Raw genomic sequence first — 17,828 nt, 5'->3', positions numbered from 1 at the left:
GGATCACCATGGACTGGGTTATGCCAAATACCAGGTGGAGATCTGGATTTGTGAAACCATTGGGAATTCAGCTCTCCTGCAGAGAAGTTTCAGTAGTGCAATTGTCAGTTTCTTGAGCGTTTCAAACTCTCAGGACTTTGGCAAGGACATTTTTTTGGTGTTGAATTTTCCACTTGCTAATGGAGTGGGACATGGTTTCAAGACTCCTGAACTCCTTATGTGTAAGAATTGAAGAAAGATTATCTGTAAAAAAACTGTATCAGACTCTTAGCTAATCAGCAACTGAATGTATTGGACAGTGAAAAAACTGTTATGCTGCCAATCAACATGATATGGTTGGTGTTTTATGGCCAAAGCTTTGTGCATGTACACCACAAGCTCTGTGTCTGTGTGGATACATGAAGGCTCTCTAATAATCATCGCTGACTCAGTCTTCCCACAGAAAGAAGGATTTTTTTTTCCAGTCCCCTTGAGTGTATTCTAATGATAAAATATGGAGGAGGTGTTTAAAACACAAATTGCAGGTGTGAGTAGTTGTTTAGAGACTCTTGAGAATGATATAAACATCTTTCATCTAAGGCAGAGTAAACTTCTTACAAAGTTTGCAGATTCCCTGCTGGGACCTGATATTGTGATTGTTATACATAAAAATAAAATACATTGGGAAATTTAAAATAATTAGGTGAGCATAAATTGAGGTTGTTCTTACTGAATTGTCACCTTAACAGATACCTCAAAGTTGCCACTCTTCCACCCATTAAACTTGTATTATTTTGAACTGTTTTCTGGTATAAATGTGTAACTGTGGCAAATGGAAGTTTTTAGTTTTTTCAGTGAACTACTTCAGGAAATAGCATTCTTTGCAATATCTTGCAGAGAATAAGTCTTCAGCAGTCCATCCAAATGTAATTCTGGTTATATTGATATTAAAGAGAATTTACTGAGTCTGCTCTTTATGGCTGCAACGCTATTTTTTAAAAATTTAAATGCAACTTCAAAAATAGGACATCATGGTAGATGTACTAAAATGCTTTTTAATTTGCATTTCTTTCTACCACGTTTCTCTGTTGAACAAAATGAATTCTCTAGGCCTTTATTTTCGAGTCCTCTTGACATTGCAGTTCAGTGTTATTCAGTCCTTGGCTTTGTTTCCTTTTTGTCCTTTGACAGTTCTGTATTTTTGTATTTGCTTACCATATTGAACTGCAGATGCAAATCTAAGCACAGTTTGTGTAACAAAATATTTTCAGACTGGCTTACCCATGTTAATTTTTTTAAACCATTTCTGTTACATTTTTGACATTCAGTGAGAGTGTCTAAAATAAATATAGTCTCTGGCTGTTAAGCAAAGATTTTGCACCTATTGTGACTCATGTCTTGTTTGCATTTGAAAAAGTATTTAGGCTGAATCCTTTGAGAATTATATAGTACTCTGATAATTGCTTTTAACGTTTTCAATAAAAAGATGAATGCAGAATGAAAATAAATGCTTTTGAAACACAAAAATCTTCAATGAGACTTCACACTATGGTTGGTTGTTTCTAGAAACCCATATTTTATTCAAGGCAAACTTGGTTTACTTATATTGTGGTATTTTTATTTTAGCAGTTAGCAGAACTTTGTGATTTTGGCCTCTTTAAAAAAAGTGTTTTATGTGACTGAAATGAATGTTTGGCATTTATTTTTGTTATTTTTCTTTACTGTATTCTAACTTATTAAGCCATCTTTTCCAGCAATAGAATCATTGAATTGCTGAGCTTGGAAGGAGTGTTTAGAGGTCTCTGGTTCAATCCTCCTGCTCAAAACAGCAGAGCTAGAACAGGTTGTACACACGAGTTTTAATTGTCTCCAAGGCTGGAGCTCTACGGCTCCTCTTGACAGCCACTGGGAAGTTTGCCCTTCCTCAGAGTTTGAAAGCAAACAAACAAGGTATTTTGTCATATATTGAAGTTGAATTTCCAGAATCTTCACACACATGGATAAGATGCTTCTGAGCCTTCTCCAGCTCTCTCAGCCTCTCCTGGAATGACAGATGCCCCAGTTCCCAGTCATCTTTGTGGCCTGTCCCTGAGCTCTTTGCAGTAGGTCCATGTCTTATGCTGAGGAGCCCAGAACTGAATACAGCACCCCAGATGTGTCTCGCCAGGGCTGACCAGAGAGGAAGGATCACCTCCTTCAACCTGCTGGGAATGCTTTGCCTAATGCCCAAGAACTCCCAGCCTGTGCTGCAAGGGTCCATTGATGGCTCAACTGAATGTCCATCCAGGACCCCCAGTTGCATTTTCTGCTGAGTTTCTTTCCACCTAGTCTGCCCCAGCTTGTGCTGATGCCTGGGATTCTTCCTCCCCAGGGGCAGGACATTGCATTTGTCTTTGCTGAACTTTTTTCCAGCCTGTTTAAGTCACTCTGGAAGTCAGCACAAACCTCCTTCTGGTTTTTATCATGGCAAACTAGCTGAGGGTGCACTCTGTCCCATCATCCAGGTCATAAATGATGATGACAGAAGAGTATTGGACTCAGTATCAATCCCTTGGGCACACAAAGAGTGACTGGCATCCGGATGGACTTAGTGCTGCTGCTCACAGCCCTGCATGGCTCATCATCTTTGTGGCTTTTTTCTGAAGTGTGTTTGGATAGTATTAATCCTGTTGTATTCTTTTTTTTCCCCTCCAACTATAATTTGAGTTTGTAAATACGATGTTGTTACAAAGGGATTTTGGCAGTTAGTGAAAAATAGGTACCACCAAGTGATTTGATTATTCATCTCTTCCTCAAATGAAACTGTTTTGCTTCAAGGCTTTGTTCAGAATAAATGGTGAGTTCTGTCCCAGGGGTTTGTAGTCTTCAGAGAACAAGCAGGAGTGGAAAGAATTGACTTGTCCAGCCCCCATCAGGGAGTCCTTCAGCTGAGCAAGCAGTGGAACCACAGCCTACTGCCTCCAGCTCTGATGTACTGTGCTTTTTCTCGTACTCATTAAAGAATTGATTGCAGTGAATCTGCCCCTCTGCTTCCCAACTTGTTTCCAATGTAAAAAACCTTCTTTAAGTTTATAACTTCCTTCTTGGCACAGAGCACTTTTTCTGCCTGTTCAAACAGGGTGTGAGTTCAGTTCTTGGCTACTTTAGAAGAACAAGCCACACTTAGATATAAAAGTTGCAAGTGCTGTGTTGCTGAAATATTAGCTTTGGCTTGCAAAGTCCTGCCATATGATGTTACAAGCCCTAGAAAGAGGAGGAATTCATCCTGACTCTGTCTTGTGTAGCTTGATCTAAAAGCCATGAGCTTTATTTTCTAAATTAAATATTCTTAAACTGTTGTGGGTTTTAGTTTTGTTTAAATTATTTGATATCTTTGCATTTGATCATAGTGCACAGTCTCAAATTGCTGTGTGCCAAAGGCTGCTCCTGCAAAGGCATGATTGTCTTTTACCTCAGATACCTAACCACTCCTGGTTTTATTGTTCCTCTTGATGGGCTATGGAACAGACTTCCTGAATCTGGCCTGTACTCATTGTTTCTTTGAGGACACATTGAAGAAGTGATACTGATGCAGGCATTACTAGTGTTAGCTTGGGCTTTAGAAACTCCACTGAGTGGTACCAATGATGATGCCATTCAGTAGATGCTGTGCAGTGTTGTAGTTCCTTACTGAAGGAGTAATGCTCAGTGAAATGGGAATCTGTTCTGACTTACCTTGGTCTGATTTTCCCTAACCATGATGTTATTATCTGGGCAGTGGTGAGAAATTGTAAGCTGAAAAATTTTTGGAGTGGGGGTAAGAATTAAGATGAACTTTGTAATACTGGGAACAAATGCTGTCAGCCTTCTGTGTCTTGTTTGTTGCTGAGAAGTTGCCCTTACCTTACGTTTTCTGTGCATATAAAAGTATGGTCATGTGCTTTTTACCATTACATTTGCCATGGGAAATACACCTTGATTCGTGGTTAAATATCTATCTACATATGGGATGTGTATATGTATATGTTGTTTGTGTGTATGTATGTGTTCTTTCCTCTCTCCCTCTTCTTCCACCCCCCTCACATCACTATCACACACATGACTGAAAATAAAGGAGCCAGTAAGTGATGATGCATTTCCTTGGGAAGAAAATGTGACATGTAGTAGCTAACTGTGCAGGTTGTCCAGGACAAGGTTGGAAGTCTGGTATAGAAATAGTTTGGGGATTTGGAAGATGTTCATGCAGTTAATGCACAGTTAGTCTGGATCTGTCTTGACCAGTTAAAATGCCATTATGGTGTACCAGGTTTTACTTTCTTTACATGCACGTAGAAAGCCTCTGAAAACGGAGCCATTGTTGTTTAGGTACTGCAGTAGATTCCTGTGTGTTAAAGCAAGATCTGATGTGTGTGTGTCTCCCTGACTGTGGTGGTTCTTGTGGTAAAGTGGTGCGGTGGCTGCCACTGAGCCTTTCAAAACTGTACCTGCTGGCTTTTCCATGCCTTTTCATCTGGGTCGTGAGTTGCTAACCCTGTTTTAAAACGTCCTTTTGGAGTTATTTAGGTGTCTGTGCTGTTATGCCTGAAATTGTACACTTCTAAAACCTTAAGTACTGTAATACTCTTTCACTAATTACATGTTGCACACACTAATTAATTGATAGATGCTGTGGTAGTAGTCATGTAAGGAAACAGTACAATGATGTATTAGTGATGTTCTTGAATATTTCTGTTGTGGAATTGGCATAAAAACAAGACTTTACCTAATGAAGCATAACACTGGCTTTTTTCTAACATAGTTGCTTAGCTGTATGGGATGAGATGTGTTGAGAATTTGGATGCCATCAGTTCTGGATGATGAATTTTTGGTCAGGGTCATGTCTCTCACTGCAAGCTCTTGCTGCCTGCTAGCATATGTGGCCACTGTATAACTTCTTGCATCTCCAGTACCCTTCTAATGCTATCACATGTCATGTTGAAATGCCCACAATATTATATGTAATATTTAGGGAACAAAGGAGGCTGATTTTCATGCAGGAAAGGACTACCTCTGTGAGAATTTGATTTAATCTGTTGTTTCTTGGTGCAGCTAACAGCTTCCAAAATAACTGTGCTGTGACTGTTGGTTGGCAGGGAAGAGTTAATAAAAAAGCAGAAAATGTCTTGTGATCTAATTGCAGTAATTTAAGAGTCTTTTGGGCAAATGCTTTCACAAGGTTTAAACTGGTAGTCTTATTCTTCCTCCAAAATTGAATATTTTTCCTCAAGCTCCGTAGAAAATGTTGATCAGTGCCTTGTACTTTTGAATGCATCTAAAATCAGTTTCCTTTGTATTATTTCAAAAACTTAAAACTATCCTGAAGAGAATTGCAAACAGCTCTTCATAGCCATCATGCTACAATAAAATACTAGTGTAAGATGTGCCCTTCAAAAATGGAGTTGTTTGATATACTCAGTTCTCTGGCTCTCATTAGGCATCATCTCTGTATGGATCTGTGGCCTCCATATGTGCAATGCAAACCTTTCACTTCATCTAGAGAAACCTTTAGGTGGACGGGTTGTTTACTTACCCTTTTGTAAGCCTGCATGTTAAGAATTTTTTGTGTTAGAGTTTGGATAATAAAAGCTGAGTTTTCTCTCTCTTTTGAAGAGTTGCCTAGTGATAAGAAGTGGTGTTAAATATGTGTGTCTGTTGTGTAGTGGCAATCATTAGCTCAAGAACCAAACCAGAAGGGAACCTGTCACTCTAATCTGCCTGCAAGCTAAAGAAGGCCAAAGATTTCTGTTGTGGCAGGGATTGCAAGCAAAAGAACTTGACTCATTTTATCTGGAAGTCGGTGCTTGGCAAAGCAAATGTCTGACCCTGGATCTTGTAGTGAAGAGATACTTTGTCATCTGTCTAGTGGGTAGGGCTTGGCTTGAATTCTGACTTATTTGTACCTCCTGTGAATTAGAGTGTTGCTCATGGCTTGAAGACCTGGCTGACAGCCACGAGGAGCACTTGTAGATGGTCCTACAGCAATGGTCCAAGTGAAGCAGGCCTTTGTTAGAGCTTTCAGCTTAGTCATTGCTCTCTGAGCTGGTCAGATGGGATGTCTCAGGCTGTGTCCTGGACTGCTCAGTGGGATATGTTACTTGGAGATGTAAGTGGTGCTCTAAGAATGTTGTAAGAGGTGTGCTGAAGCGTCCTTGTGACATTGTGTTCACCTAGGTATTAGACAAAGCTCCTAGTTGCTCTGTTAAATGAGGGTGATAGTTAAGTGCTGTTCTTACTGAAGGAGAAGGAAGTTAATGTGGCATTTCATAGCTGTTTGCTCAACAAGTAACAGAACCTGGGCTAGACAAAACTGGTAGACTTTGTAAAACTGGTTGAATTTTGGGGATTGTGTGGGGTCCTTCTGGCTTCCTGAAAGGAGCAATAGATGCTGACTGCTTCAGGCCTTCCCGGTGCATGGGGAGGTCTTGCCCTGCACAGTAGGCCCCCAGTGGAAGAAGCAGTAAGGGCAATGCTGAAGATACAATCCTCTTTTTTTAAAATAAAATACTTGTGTAATTTTGATTCAAAGGATGAGTTTATGGGGGTGGCTTCCACGTTCTTCTGTTTTGCCAAAAATTGGAACTTCTCTGATTCTCTCTGCTAAATGTTATGTAGTGTTATCCCTACATGATGGGCTGATGGAGGTCACAGAAAAATAGCTGGTGTAACGGTGTAACTTTCAGCTGAAGAAATAGGCAGTAGCAATGAATTGCTATAAAGACAATTCAGGAAAATTGCTGTATGGGGGCTGTGTGTGCATCAGTGGTCAGACTGTGTTTTATGAACTTGAAACTTATGAACAATGCGAGAAATTCTTGAAAGCAGACTTGTGCATATTTAATACCAAGCCATCAGAAAACCACTTGCTTCATTGTATCTGGTAACACAAGATGGGTGTTTTGACTTTAAATAAGCTGTGGAAGATGTCCCTCCACTTCCCACTGCCCTTTGAATTTCAGCAGTGCAAATAGTGATTGGTAGAAAATACCCGAACTTTGAAGTTTTACAAAGAAGAAAAGTGTTTTTTCTGTGTTTTCAGGGGAGATGAGGAATTTAAAAGGTCCAAACCCCCTTATGTAAAGTCGTTATTTCTCTTCACTTACTGAAAAGTTATTAACTAAATGAGACTTTCTTGTGATGCATGCTGTATGAAATTACTGATTTTCAAAATGCAGAGATTTTTGAGTTGTTTCCATTTCAGTCTGTTCCTGTTCTGCTTTCAAATTGTTGAATATGAGAATCTGTGTTCTATTAAAGTAAAAGTGACTGTATAATTCATTAATCTTTAAACATTTCCAAATTTTTCCAGGTAATTGAATAACCTCTTTGAGTATTTATGTAATATAAAATTTCATAGAAAATACATTAATCTGATTGACATTTATGTAGGAAAGGAATTAGTTTTATCACACATTTTTTGTTGTGTGTTTAATTGCTTTGTAACTTTGAGCATTAAGGTAGATATGTTTTAAAGAATATGTTGATATTTTGTAAAGAAAGAACTTTTACCTGTTAATGTATCCTCACTAGAGTAAATAAGCTAAAATCAATGGCTGTTAAACAAAGTTAAGGATATCTTAGGAAACTTTAAAAAACCCACTTATTTTAAAGGGTGTGCTTTGTTAGATATGAAGTTACTGTAACACAGAGTTGGTTTTTAACCATGCTAATTCCTTTTCATGCCTTTAATCCTAATTTGCATGTTAGCAGCTAGAATGATACTGGACAAAATTGGTGTAAGTAAAAGCTTCAAGGTGCTGAACTTCATGAGAATATGCTCCTAATAGAAAACAGTTGATGCTTTCATTAGGCATGTGATGTTTATTAGGAAATGAGATATCATCTTCCTGCCTTCTTACAAGGAAAGCAAGCTTTAGGCTGAACAGATGGCACTTTTAGTAGTACAATTTACTGCTGTCATGACAATGTAGGCTGACTGAAACTTTTTCTCTCGATAAAGATTTTGATCTCATATCAAATTTGTCTTCAATCAATGTAGAAATAGTAGTGTAGTAAGCCAAATGGATGCTTGGACATGAATAATATTTACCTGCCCTATAGGAGAAAATGGAGGATTAATTGGCGAGTGTTTGTAAGATGCTGCGAAGATGGATCTTTCTAGATAAATGTGAAAAAAATACTCCAAAGATATGGCAGAAAGCCTTCAAATATGTTGCTTTTTCTTTTGACCATTTCTTCTTGATAATCATTGCCAACAAAATAGTTCAATTTTATTGCTTGATTTTAACTTTATTTCAAGATGCTAGTTTGTAGTGGATTTCTGAATTAAAAATGTTTTTTGAAAACTCAATGTTTTAATATTTTTGAAAGATAGTATTATAATGCTTTTATCCTTCGGAATAATGTCGCATACATTAGAAGACAATTTCTCAAGTTACCTTGACAGTCCTACCCATCATATTGAGGCTTGGATGTACTTATTTAAAAACAGGACAAGTTTCCATTATCTTGAATTGTGTAGAGAATTATGTGGTCAGTGAGATTTAGCTTGTCCAAAGGCTTATCTGAGTGTTTGCTCCTGTGTTAATAAAGTGCTGTAATAGGTTGATGGCTTTGATTGCCTCCTGATTCACTGGTTGTGTGCTTAGACCAGAGTCCCAAACCCGCTGTCAGAAAACCCTGGGTGAGTGCCAGCACATGTGCAGGAAGTGGTGTGCTTCCATTTTCTGCTTTCCCGTTGTCCTGTCACGCACATCCCTGTGCTCCCCATTCCCTTGTTTTACTCGTTTGCTCTGAAAACTTTTCCTCGTCCTTTATTCCCACCAGTGACAGAGCTGCCTTTTCCTACCTTGCTCTACTTGGTCGGGAGCTGTCAGCTGTCCTTGTGCTGGCCTATGGCTTGTAGCCACCTCTGTAAAGAAGCACGGTAGTCATGGGCAGTCATTGCTGGCTGTGCTGGGGTGTCCCTGATCCCAGGACAGTTCTCCCTGTCCCTAATACCAGCGCTCTGGTCACCAGCTCTGGTGGGGACTGTGCTCTGGCAACTGCTGGCTAAAGTGGTAACAAATAACAGTCTGGAGGTTCATGCTTACACTTGAGTAAGTATCTCCAGACAGAAGCGCTCCAAATGTTGGTTTTTATTTTTATTATGTTCTGTTACTTTTCACTGTTCACCTACTGATTGTGATATCTCCTCTGGGTGTCCTGTACTTTTTATTCTGTTGAGCACAATTAATATCACACAGTGCTGTCATAAAACTAACATTGAGTTGTGATTGAGGTTAAAAACAAATGAGTTTACTGAGTGTACGTAATGAATGGGTACTGAAGAGTCTTTCCTCTGCTGTTTCTCTCATTCTTTCTCATAAAAGCAAGGACCTTTTTGTTTTAGAAAAACATGAAGGTACTAGCAAAGCCTCAGTTGTTGTAATAAGCATTCACTCAGAAGAGTACTGCTTTTAGTAGAGTAGTAGTGTTGGTGGCATAGATGGAGGGAATTCCTAAAGATTTGTAGCCAATTTATCTCATAGCCTGTACAGAAAATTCAGATTTGTGAATGTTAAGTTTTTCTTACTCTGTTGCTAACTAATTAGAACACAAAATACCTTAAAAAAAAAAGGCTGGTAAGATGCTTGGAACACCAGCCCTATGAGGAATGACTGAGGGAGCTGGGGTTGTTTAGCCTGGAGAAAAGGAGACTCAGAGGTGACCTTACCACTCTCTCCAACTCCCTGAAAGGTGGCTGTAGTCAGGTGGGGGTTGGTCTCTTTCTCCAGGCTGCAACTGACAGAACGAGAGGACACGGTCTCAAGCTGCGCCAAGGGAAATACAGGTTGGATATTAGGAAAAAGTTTTTTACAGAAAGGGTGATAAAGTACTGGAATGGTCTGCCCAGGGAGATGTTGGAGTCACCATCCCTGCATGTGTTTAAAAAAAGACTGGATGTGGCACTGGTGCCATGGTTTAGTTGAGGTGTTAGGGCTGGGTTGGACTTGGTCATCTTGAAGGTTTCTTCCAACCTAGTGATAGTGATTCTGTGATTTGGCCAGATACGTTCTACCCTTTTTTTCATTCTTCAATTTAGCAATTAAAATGGGGTTGAATTAAGTCTTTTGACTTGCTTTTCGTTTTGTGCTCTTACAACTTTGACTCTTGGACTTTTGCCTATTTTCACGTGATTTTTTTTCCCTATCCAGCTACCTACAGACCCTGGTCTGCTTAGCTTCCAAGCTTAGACGAGGTCAGGTGCTTTCAGCCCGGTATAGCAAAAGTGCATAAAATAGAGCACTGTTTTGTAACCATGACTTGATATTTCAGAGGAGGAAATTAATATTATTGAGGAAGGCAATATTTACTTTTAATTTTTTTTCTCCGTGAATAGGGGAATTGTTGAGTTACTGAGCTTTTGCATTTGTCTTGGGAGAAGTGTGTGTGTGTGAGGTGGTTGGATATAGATAAAAATCTGTAAATATTTGTATGCATATGTGGTGCACACTTCGGACAGAGAAATATATTTCAACAGTATCTAAAGTCTTTTTCAGATGAAACATTGCCTTTGCTGGAATTAATTCTGAATTCTTGTTTCTCTTTTCCCATTCTTTTTAGTTGTATTTTTAAACCATAACAAGTTGATTGTGGCATTCCTTTTTTTGTATCTTCACAATTGGAATTGTTATCAATAGATGCAGTTATTGTGATTCATAGTTTTTTAGACAATTAATTGAGATTGTGTGTGTGGAGGGAAACGAATTAATCTGTTGTCTCCATAATTCTCTGTGCTAAATTAAATAAATCAATTTTTTCTTCTTTTCAAATGCATACGCTGGTTCCTTGAACTAGCATCTGCTAACTTGGTTTAGTCATTGAAGATACTGTCTGAAGCATACATGTGGTTTGGCAAAGTTAATATGTATAGAAAAAACCAAATTTTTTTGTGCTGTGAAGTGTATAGCACTTGTTCAGTACGCATGCTACCACATGGTAGCACTTCAAAACAGATAAATTATTGCATTAAAAATACAACCCACATTAATAGCGGTGCTATAAAAGGAATATTTTGGTTGTTTTTCAGTGTATTTTGACCAGATTAACTCAAATTTGCTATGTTCATGTTGATAGTTAAATTCAGAGAAGTGTTGGCACAGAAACTGGATGCTGTCTCTTCTGATGGACTTTTGTGTCCCTTGGACAGTATGCCTAATCTTGAGTAAATTTGAGGTAGTTTTACTTCATCTGTCTGCTGGGTGCTCAGCATTCTTTAAGGAAACAATATTCATCCTCAGATTCATTCTCCTTGAGAGTGTCTTTGTGAGGAGGCTGTAGAGGGTGAGGGAGCAGTAAAGGTCCACTTTGTTCTTGAACCAGTGACCTGCCCTTCTGGAGGCACTTGTGACTTCTACTCTTTGAGCACACTTGAAGGACAAATTTGGGAAATGCAGGTTGAAGCAAACACTAAGCTGTGAGTAGCAGACCGAAGGCTACACAGATGTTAGTGGTTTGTAGCTTAGAGTTGGTTGTTAATCTTTTGCACAGGGTCCACTGCAGCAAGCTTGGTGATGAGCAGCGTAAAACCAGTCAGTCTATGGCACCTAACCCCGGTACAGAGTCCTTCCCTTTTAATGGGGTGTGTCTTTTTAGGAGGTGTGTGGATTGCTGCTCTTTAAATCAAATTTCTTAAGGTGTATCAACTTAAATTATCTTTTGGAAATTAAGGCCTTGAGCCAGTGAGGTGTCATTAAATATACTGCCTCCAGACCAAAATATACTGCCTCCAGACCCCTATTGATCACATGGGTTTCACATGTCACAATAGTTACTGATAGTCTGAATGTGGCCAGGCTGAAATGCGTCTCCTCTGATGGTAAAGATAACTATTTAAGGAGTGAGTTTCAGCAACATGCATACGTGATCCCATGAGAGGTGAATTCTAATGAATTTTTCTTGGTAAGGAAACAATTCAGTAATAAGTAAACTTGCATCATGTGTCAGTTGTTTTTGAAATCTAGGCTTTTAAATTTGTTCGCATTTTAGAATAATGATGGACCTTTTTTTCAATGCTTCAGCTCTTTTGACCTATTCTGAAATTAGGTTTTCAAATAGTGAAATTACTGACCAGATATTTCAAGGTATAGAAAACATGGCTGGATTGTCCCAGTGTTGAATGGGCCATTACATCAGGGTTCAATTCTTTGTCTTGTATCTGATATATTATGTATTTTTTCTTTTGGTTGTGTTTTTTTTTTGTTAGATTTGGGGGTTTTTTTGAGGGGTTTTTTTGTTGGTAAGGTAGGGTATATATCTCCTATATGTTAAAGCCAGATAAAGTTTCTAATATTGGCAGTACTTTCTAGAAAAGGAAAACGTCTTTGTTATTCTATTAGTTTTAAAAATCCTTTACAGTATTTATTAAATCAAATAAACCACTGTAATAGGGTTTACTGTCAAGATTTTTCAGCATTTTGGTAATACAAATCCACACAAGTCAGTCATTTTTAAACAAAACCCCATATTGTATGGTTTTGCACTTTGTTTGCTTTAAAAAATTATAGTAATGCTTTCTAGCTTCCTTAATTTCCTCCCTCCCCCCCCATTTGTTTGCAAACTAACAAAAATTTGCCATTTTAGAGGAAGGAGGTGGTGTTTTTTAATAATAAAAAAAGCGAGAGTCTTTAAAAAATTTTTTAAAATCTAAGAATCTCAGAAAGGTGCTCCGGAGAGCATTGATGGCTCAGGAGGCAGAGTTTGCATGTTCTCAGTGCAAGCAGCACCACTGGGAAGTGCAGGTGTGGCAGTTGGCTTTCCTCATAAGGACATCCCCCATACAAATAGTTCGTTTTAAAATGTAGGTACAGTGTCTAAGTGTGAAGGAGAAGGAGGCAGCATCCTCGTCTGGCTGTTCCCCTGCCCTTCTCTTTGCTCACTTCAGTTCTGGGTGCTCTTAGACTAAGTGGCTCTTTCAGTGTCAGCTTTGCAGAGTGGCTTGACTGTGACATGAAAAAGTGCACAACTGTCCCAAATGCTAGCAGATTGAATAATAAATAGAAGAGGGAGTTCTTGCCCAGTCTATGCTAAGCTTCCAGGTAAAAAGATGACGTTCTGTAGATTGGGCAAATGATGTAAAGAAACAGTGGTAACGGTATCAACAAAAGCAGCTTGGGGGCTGTTATCCATTTGTGCAAGTTGGCAGCTTGTTGGAGCTATCTAGCTACTAATACATGTTATAAAATATATATGTTTGGTTAAAAGAGTTTCCATTTCTCCCTGGTGGGGACTGCATCATGTTTTAATTTCTGCAGTTGTTTTCCCAAGGCAAAGACGTTAGCTATTGATGCTTTATTGGTTCTTTGACATTTTTTCCACTATTGCCTTCATTATCATCTAACTGCTAACAGTCATGAGAGGAGGAATTGCTGACATGAAATCTGGATGGTTTTCAGTGAGTCCTTTTTCTTCTGGATAGTATCTCTTGCATCGTGTTTCATCTCTTACATGTTGCTGGGTGTACTGTGTTTAAGAAAAGAACTTGTCCTGGAACTTGGTTACCAGTTAGCTCTCAGAGGAACACTTTTGAGAGCATGATATGCATTTATTCAAGTTTGTAAAAGATCTGGATGTTTTCCTGCTCTTGAATATTACATTTCTCGAGGTGGAAATTATCTGGATGTGTCAGCTACATGATTTCATAGGAATCTATGTCTGAGTATCTTTTCCCCATCATTACATGACCACCTCTACTTTGAGAGTGTCCACCATTAGAGAATTGCCACTGCAAGAAGTCTAGCTCAGCTATCTAAAAATCCACATTTAATTTAATTTAATTTAATTATCACAAAATCCTTTATCTGTTTCAGCTGCTTTTGAAAATCCTTTCTAGTTTTTCCTCTTAATGACTTCATTTGGCTACAAAGGATTTAACTATAAGTTCATTTTTTAGCATGTTGTAGCAAGTCATATGAGAAACAAGTCATTCTTGCTTTCTACACAGATATACCTTTGAAAAGCTTCTTTTAACCAAAATAGTTTATTCCAGCTACACTTAATAACTGGATATGCTTTTTCAATTCAAAATCATTCTTACATGAGGAGTCTTTTAGTTGGTTTTGGAAGGAGGTCTGTGTTCTTGTTTTAATTATAAAATTTTGAAACTTACCATCTTCACCTCCAAAAAATCCACAAAAACTTTTAAAGTTTAAGGATTGAGCCTCTTTGACAAACTAGATCTTTGCTTTTGAGCTAAACACTGAGATGCAAAAGCATTGGGCTCTGGGTAGGTAACTTCACTCAGCCTGTCCTCTGTTTCTGGAAGTAGTACAATCAACTTGCTTAGGTCTGGCATGGGGAAAGGTTTTCGTTCTCACTTGGAAATACCTGTTTGATCAACTGTGCAGGCTGCCCTGAAGAGTGTAGAGGCATCTCCAGATTTGCCTTGGTTTAGAGACACCTACATCAAGCAGGCCTCTTCTTCACTCTCAGTGTTAGAACAGAGCCCAGATGGTTTTCCTGTATTGATTTTGGGATGCTGTATTATCATGATGCCCTAGATGAAACACAAATTTCAAGTAATTCCTGTTAGATGCTATGGTATAGACTGTAATCACCAGCATGTACTGATAGAAGAAGTCTGCAGGGGTTTCTGTAAGGGTTTGTAGGTTACTTCAATACAGCAGTCAGTCAGATATGGCAATTCAATGAAAAGGCAATTTAAGAAGACTGCAGAATGTAGTTTGTGCTGCAAGGGTGAGTGATAAGTTGGAAAAATATTTGTCCAGTCTTGAGTAATGTCTCCTCATATCTTTAAATAATATGTGTGTATTTTTTCCCCCATTTGAAAGGATATGAAGTGGGGTCTGAAAATGTAGCACATTCCCCAGCTAATTAATTTGTGTTTCTCTCTTTTATAATGAATATCATATTTGCATCGGTACAAGGAGAAGCCTTGAAAAAAATTACCAAAAATGAACACATGGGGTGTGTGTGTGTTATCTTCGTAATTTTTGCAGCTGCAGACAAAACTTAAGGACTGTGTAGTGTTGTTGCATTTGATTTCCTATGAGTTGGCTCCAAATGTTGGTTCATCTGATAATCACACTGATTTCTCTTTCCTTAAATTTAACCAGCAGTCACAGCATCTGTCTGTTTAAAAGGTCTGATAAGTGATAAAGTGTGTTGTTCTGTTTGATGGGATTATGTTAAATATTCCTGAACAGAACTCTCTTCCATGAAGGTGATTGTTTGAATGAAGCATTTAATAGAAATAAAATTTTTGTGTTGGTACAAGGAAGCATTACAGCTGTTGGTGTAAAAAGCCTTACAAAAATATGTTCTCTCCTGTTTAAGGTAACTTGCTGTATTTAGATATATGTGTATTATAAACAATATGTACATGCATTCATCCTATGCATTTATATACACCTAAAAAGAAGAAACAGTGTTAAAAATTGGAAATAAAGTGCAGTCAAAACTATCTTAACAGCTACAGCTGGTTCCTCAAGCTCTGATATTGAAAATGTAGTTTTATGTTGTGAAAAAGACACAGTTTGTAATCTATTTCATATATTCATTAAACAATTCTCCTTTTGATTCCAAAAGTTATCTAACTCCAGACATTGCAACTTAAATCACAATAAGTCTTTGTTAGTAAATGGTAAAATGTTACTGCTTAATGAAACCCAGTATCAGATTTTTTTTTTAAATGAATGTGGAAGGTAATGCACGCTGTAAATGACGTGTAACAATTTGTTGATCACTTTGGCAATTAACTGCAGCTGAAAAAAGTCTGCTTACTCAGGCTGGTCTTACACTCATTCTCTGAGGAAACTCTGGGTTTTAATGAAGACAGTCCAGTGAGTAAACAAATTTCTAGGCAGTTGCAAAAATGAAAATAAAATACAGTTTACTCATTTAATATCAAGCTTTCTCTTTAAATAGTACTGATTGTGTAAGCTTACTTTTTTAACATGCTTTTTATTTAATCCAGTCCAATACCAGATGGAAATGATGCGAAGCCTGCGCCACGTAAACATTGATCATCTTCACGTTGGCTGGTACCAGTCCACATACTATGGCTCTTTTGTCACCCGTGCCCTCCTGGACTCCCAGTTCAGTTACCAGCATGCAATTGAGGAGTCTGTAGTTCTCATTTACGGTTAGTATGAGGTTTCCTTTATTACTCTTTTCCCCTCTTAATATTATTACTACTATTTTTGTATTCTGTCTTTTGCCTGTAAGAGTAGCCTGGCAGGCCTTTTCGAGTAAATACCAACCCTGTGTCTACGGCAGCCTCAGCAGCAGCTTAGTCTAGACAGGGTTTCCTTCTTTCTGTTTATTTTTCTTGCTATCAGAGCCCTGATGTGTACGTTTTGGAATGCTGGAGTAGCTGCTTCATTTTTATTCCTTCATCTCCCCTCCCTCGTGGAAGGGGCTGGTGGAACCCGACCAGATGTCTAACAAACCCCGCTTGCTAGCGTGTCTGGCTCTGTACGTGACTGACCAATCATCACACGAATTGCCAAGTTTTTTTAATACCTCTGACAGAAGCATACAAAACCTGGACTGTTTCTTAGCACAAAGATTTTTTTCTTTTCTGCCTATTTAATGGTGTTTCCTCAAGCTCTCCAGACCAGATGTTCTGTGCTGTATCAGAACCGTAGGCAATTTAACAGCTTTATAGCCTCCCCCTCCCCAAACACTCACAGTTTGCCATATCTGGCAGACTTGCATATAGTTTCCAGCTGAGAAGTAAATGTAACGTCCTGAGTATCTGTCAGAAAAAATACTAATGAATACGATCAATCTTATGAGCTGCCCCAAAATTGTTTCAGTATGTTAACAATTGGATTACAGTAAAGAACAAGTTGTTAAAGTATACTTATATTGGCTGGAAACATTGCATCATCAGACCTTGATGAATTTTCCACTTGTTTCAGTCTATTTTGGTTTTCATTTTATCACCGATTGCTAAAAGTTTTACTGTGTTAAGTTTCAGACAACATGAATGTTAACACAGCTTTTATTCTTGTGTTGGCATGCTTCAGCTGTTATCATGCTGCAAGTGTTAAGCTTCTTTGTCCAAGGAATGTAACAGTTTGTTTAGAAAATTTCCGCCTAAATTCAAGGCAAAACAAATCTTTGTATATACCAGTTACATTGCCATGCACAAAGTGGCATGGCAGCTTGATCTGAATTAGCCTATTGCTACTCTAAAATTACTTTTTTCATACAAAAAGTTGTTTAATGAATATTTTAATTTACTGCAGAATGACTGGAAGGAAGAATCTTTATTTAAATGAGGTCACTCTTACATAAGTTCTGTGGATAATTCATACAAAAAAAGGAAATGTGAATTGGACCTTTAATGGGTAAATAATATGAATAGAATGGATCAAGATTCCCTCCAGGTTCTCCAAGCTAAGTTTACTACTTGGCATCACTTTATATTGTTGGTTGTATTTTACATAGCAGTGCAGTAGGACTGCCTCTGCTATGGTGTCTTTTCTATGTTTGTTATCTTAATTTTTTTTCACTAGGACTACTTAGTAATTTTCCTCCTGTTTATGTCATTCAGATATTTAAAAAGAAAAAGGCAGTCTGGGTTTGGTAATAATAGGCTTCCTTCCATTTTTAATAATAGATCCCATTAAGACTGCCCAAGGGTCTTTGTCACTGAAGGCATATAGGCTGACTCCCAAATTGATGGAAGTTTGCAAGGAAAAAGACTTCTCTCCAGAAGCGTAAGTAACTTCAAATAAGGTTTTCTCATAGGGTTTGCTGAGTTACTGGGATGCAGAATGGTACCTGGGATTGTGGAACGCTGTATTTTAAAATCTCATGTAACAGTGTGTGCTGGGGAAAAAGGACCTCTACGGGCTGAGACA

At 38.2% G+C, this 17,828-nt stretch overlaps 1 protein-coding gene across 1 annotated transcript in view; it reads left to right on the top strand.

Annotated features, from left to right (window-relative positions):
* EIF3H (eukaryotic translation initiation factor 3 subunit H) overlaps positions 1 to 17,828 on the top strand; it is an 86,919-nt gene that overhangs the window by 53,873 nt on the left and 15,218 nt on the right. Inside the window, exons 3-4 of the mRNA XM_038125916.1 lie at positions 15,932 to 16,099; positions 17,585 to 17,684. Of these exons, the coding sequence (XP_037981844.1) occupies positions 15,932 to 16,099; positions 17,585 to 17,684 (268 nt within the window). The remainder of the gene's footprint in view (positions 1 to 15,931; positions 16,100 to 17,584; positions 17,685 to 17,828) is intronic.

Source organism: Motacilla alba, chromosome 2 (genome assembly GCF_015832195.1).
Source record: "Motacilla alba alba isolate MOTALB_02 chromosome 2, Motacilla_alba_V1.0_pri, whole genome shotgun sequence".
Classification (NCBI taxonomy): Eukaryota; Metazoa; Chordata; class Aves; order Passeriformes; family Motacillidae; genus Motacilla; species Motacilla alba.
Note: the sequence above shows the minus strand (reverse complement) of the source record. Positions and strands in the feature narration are given on the sequence as shown.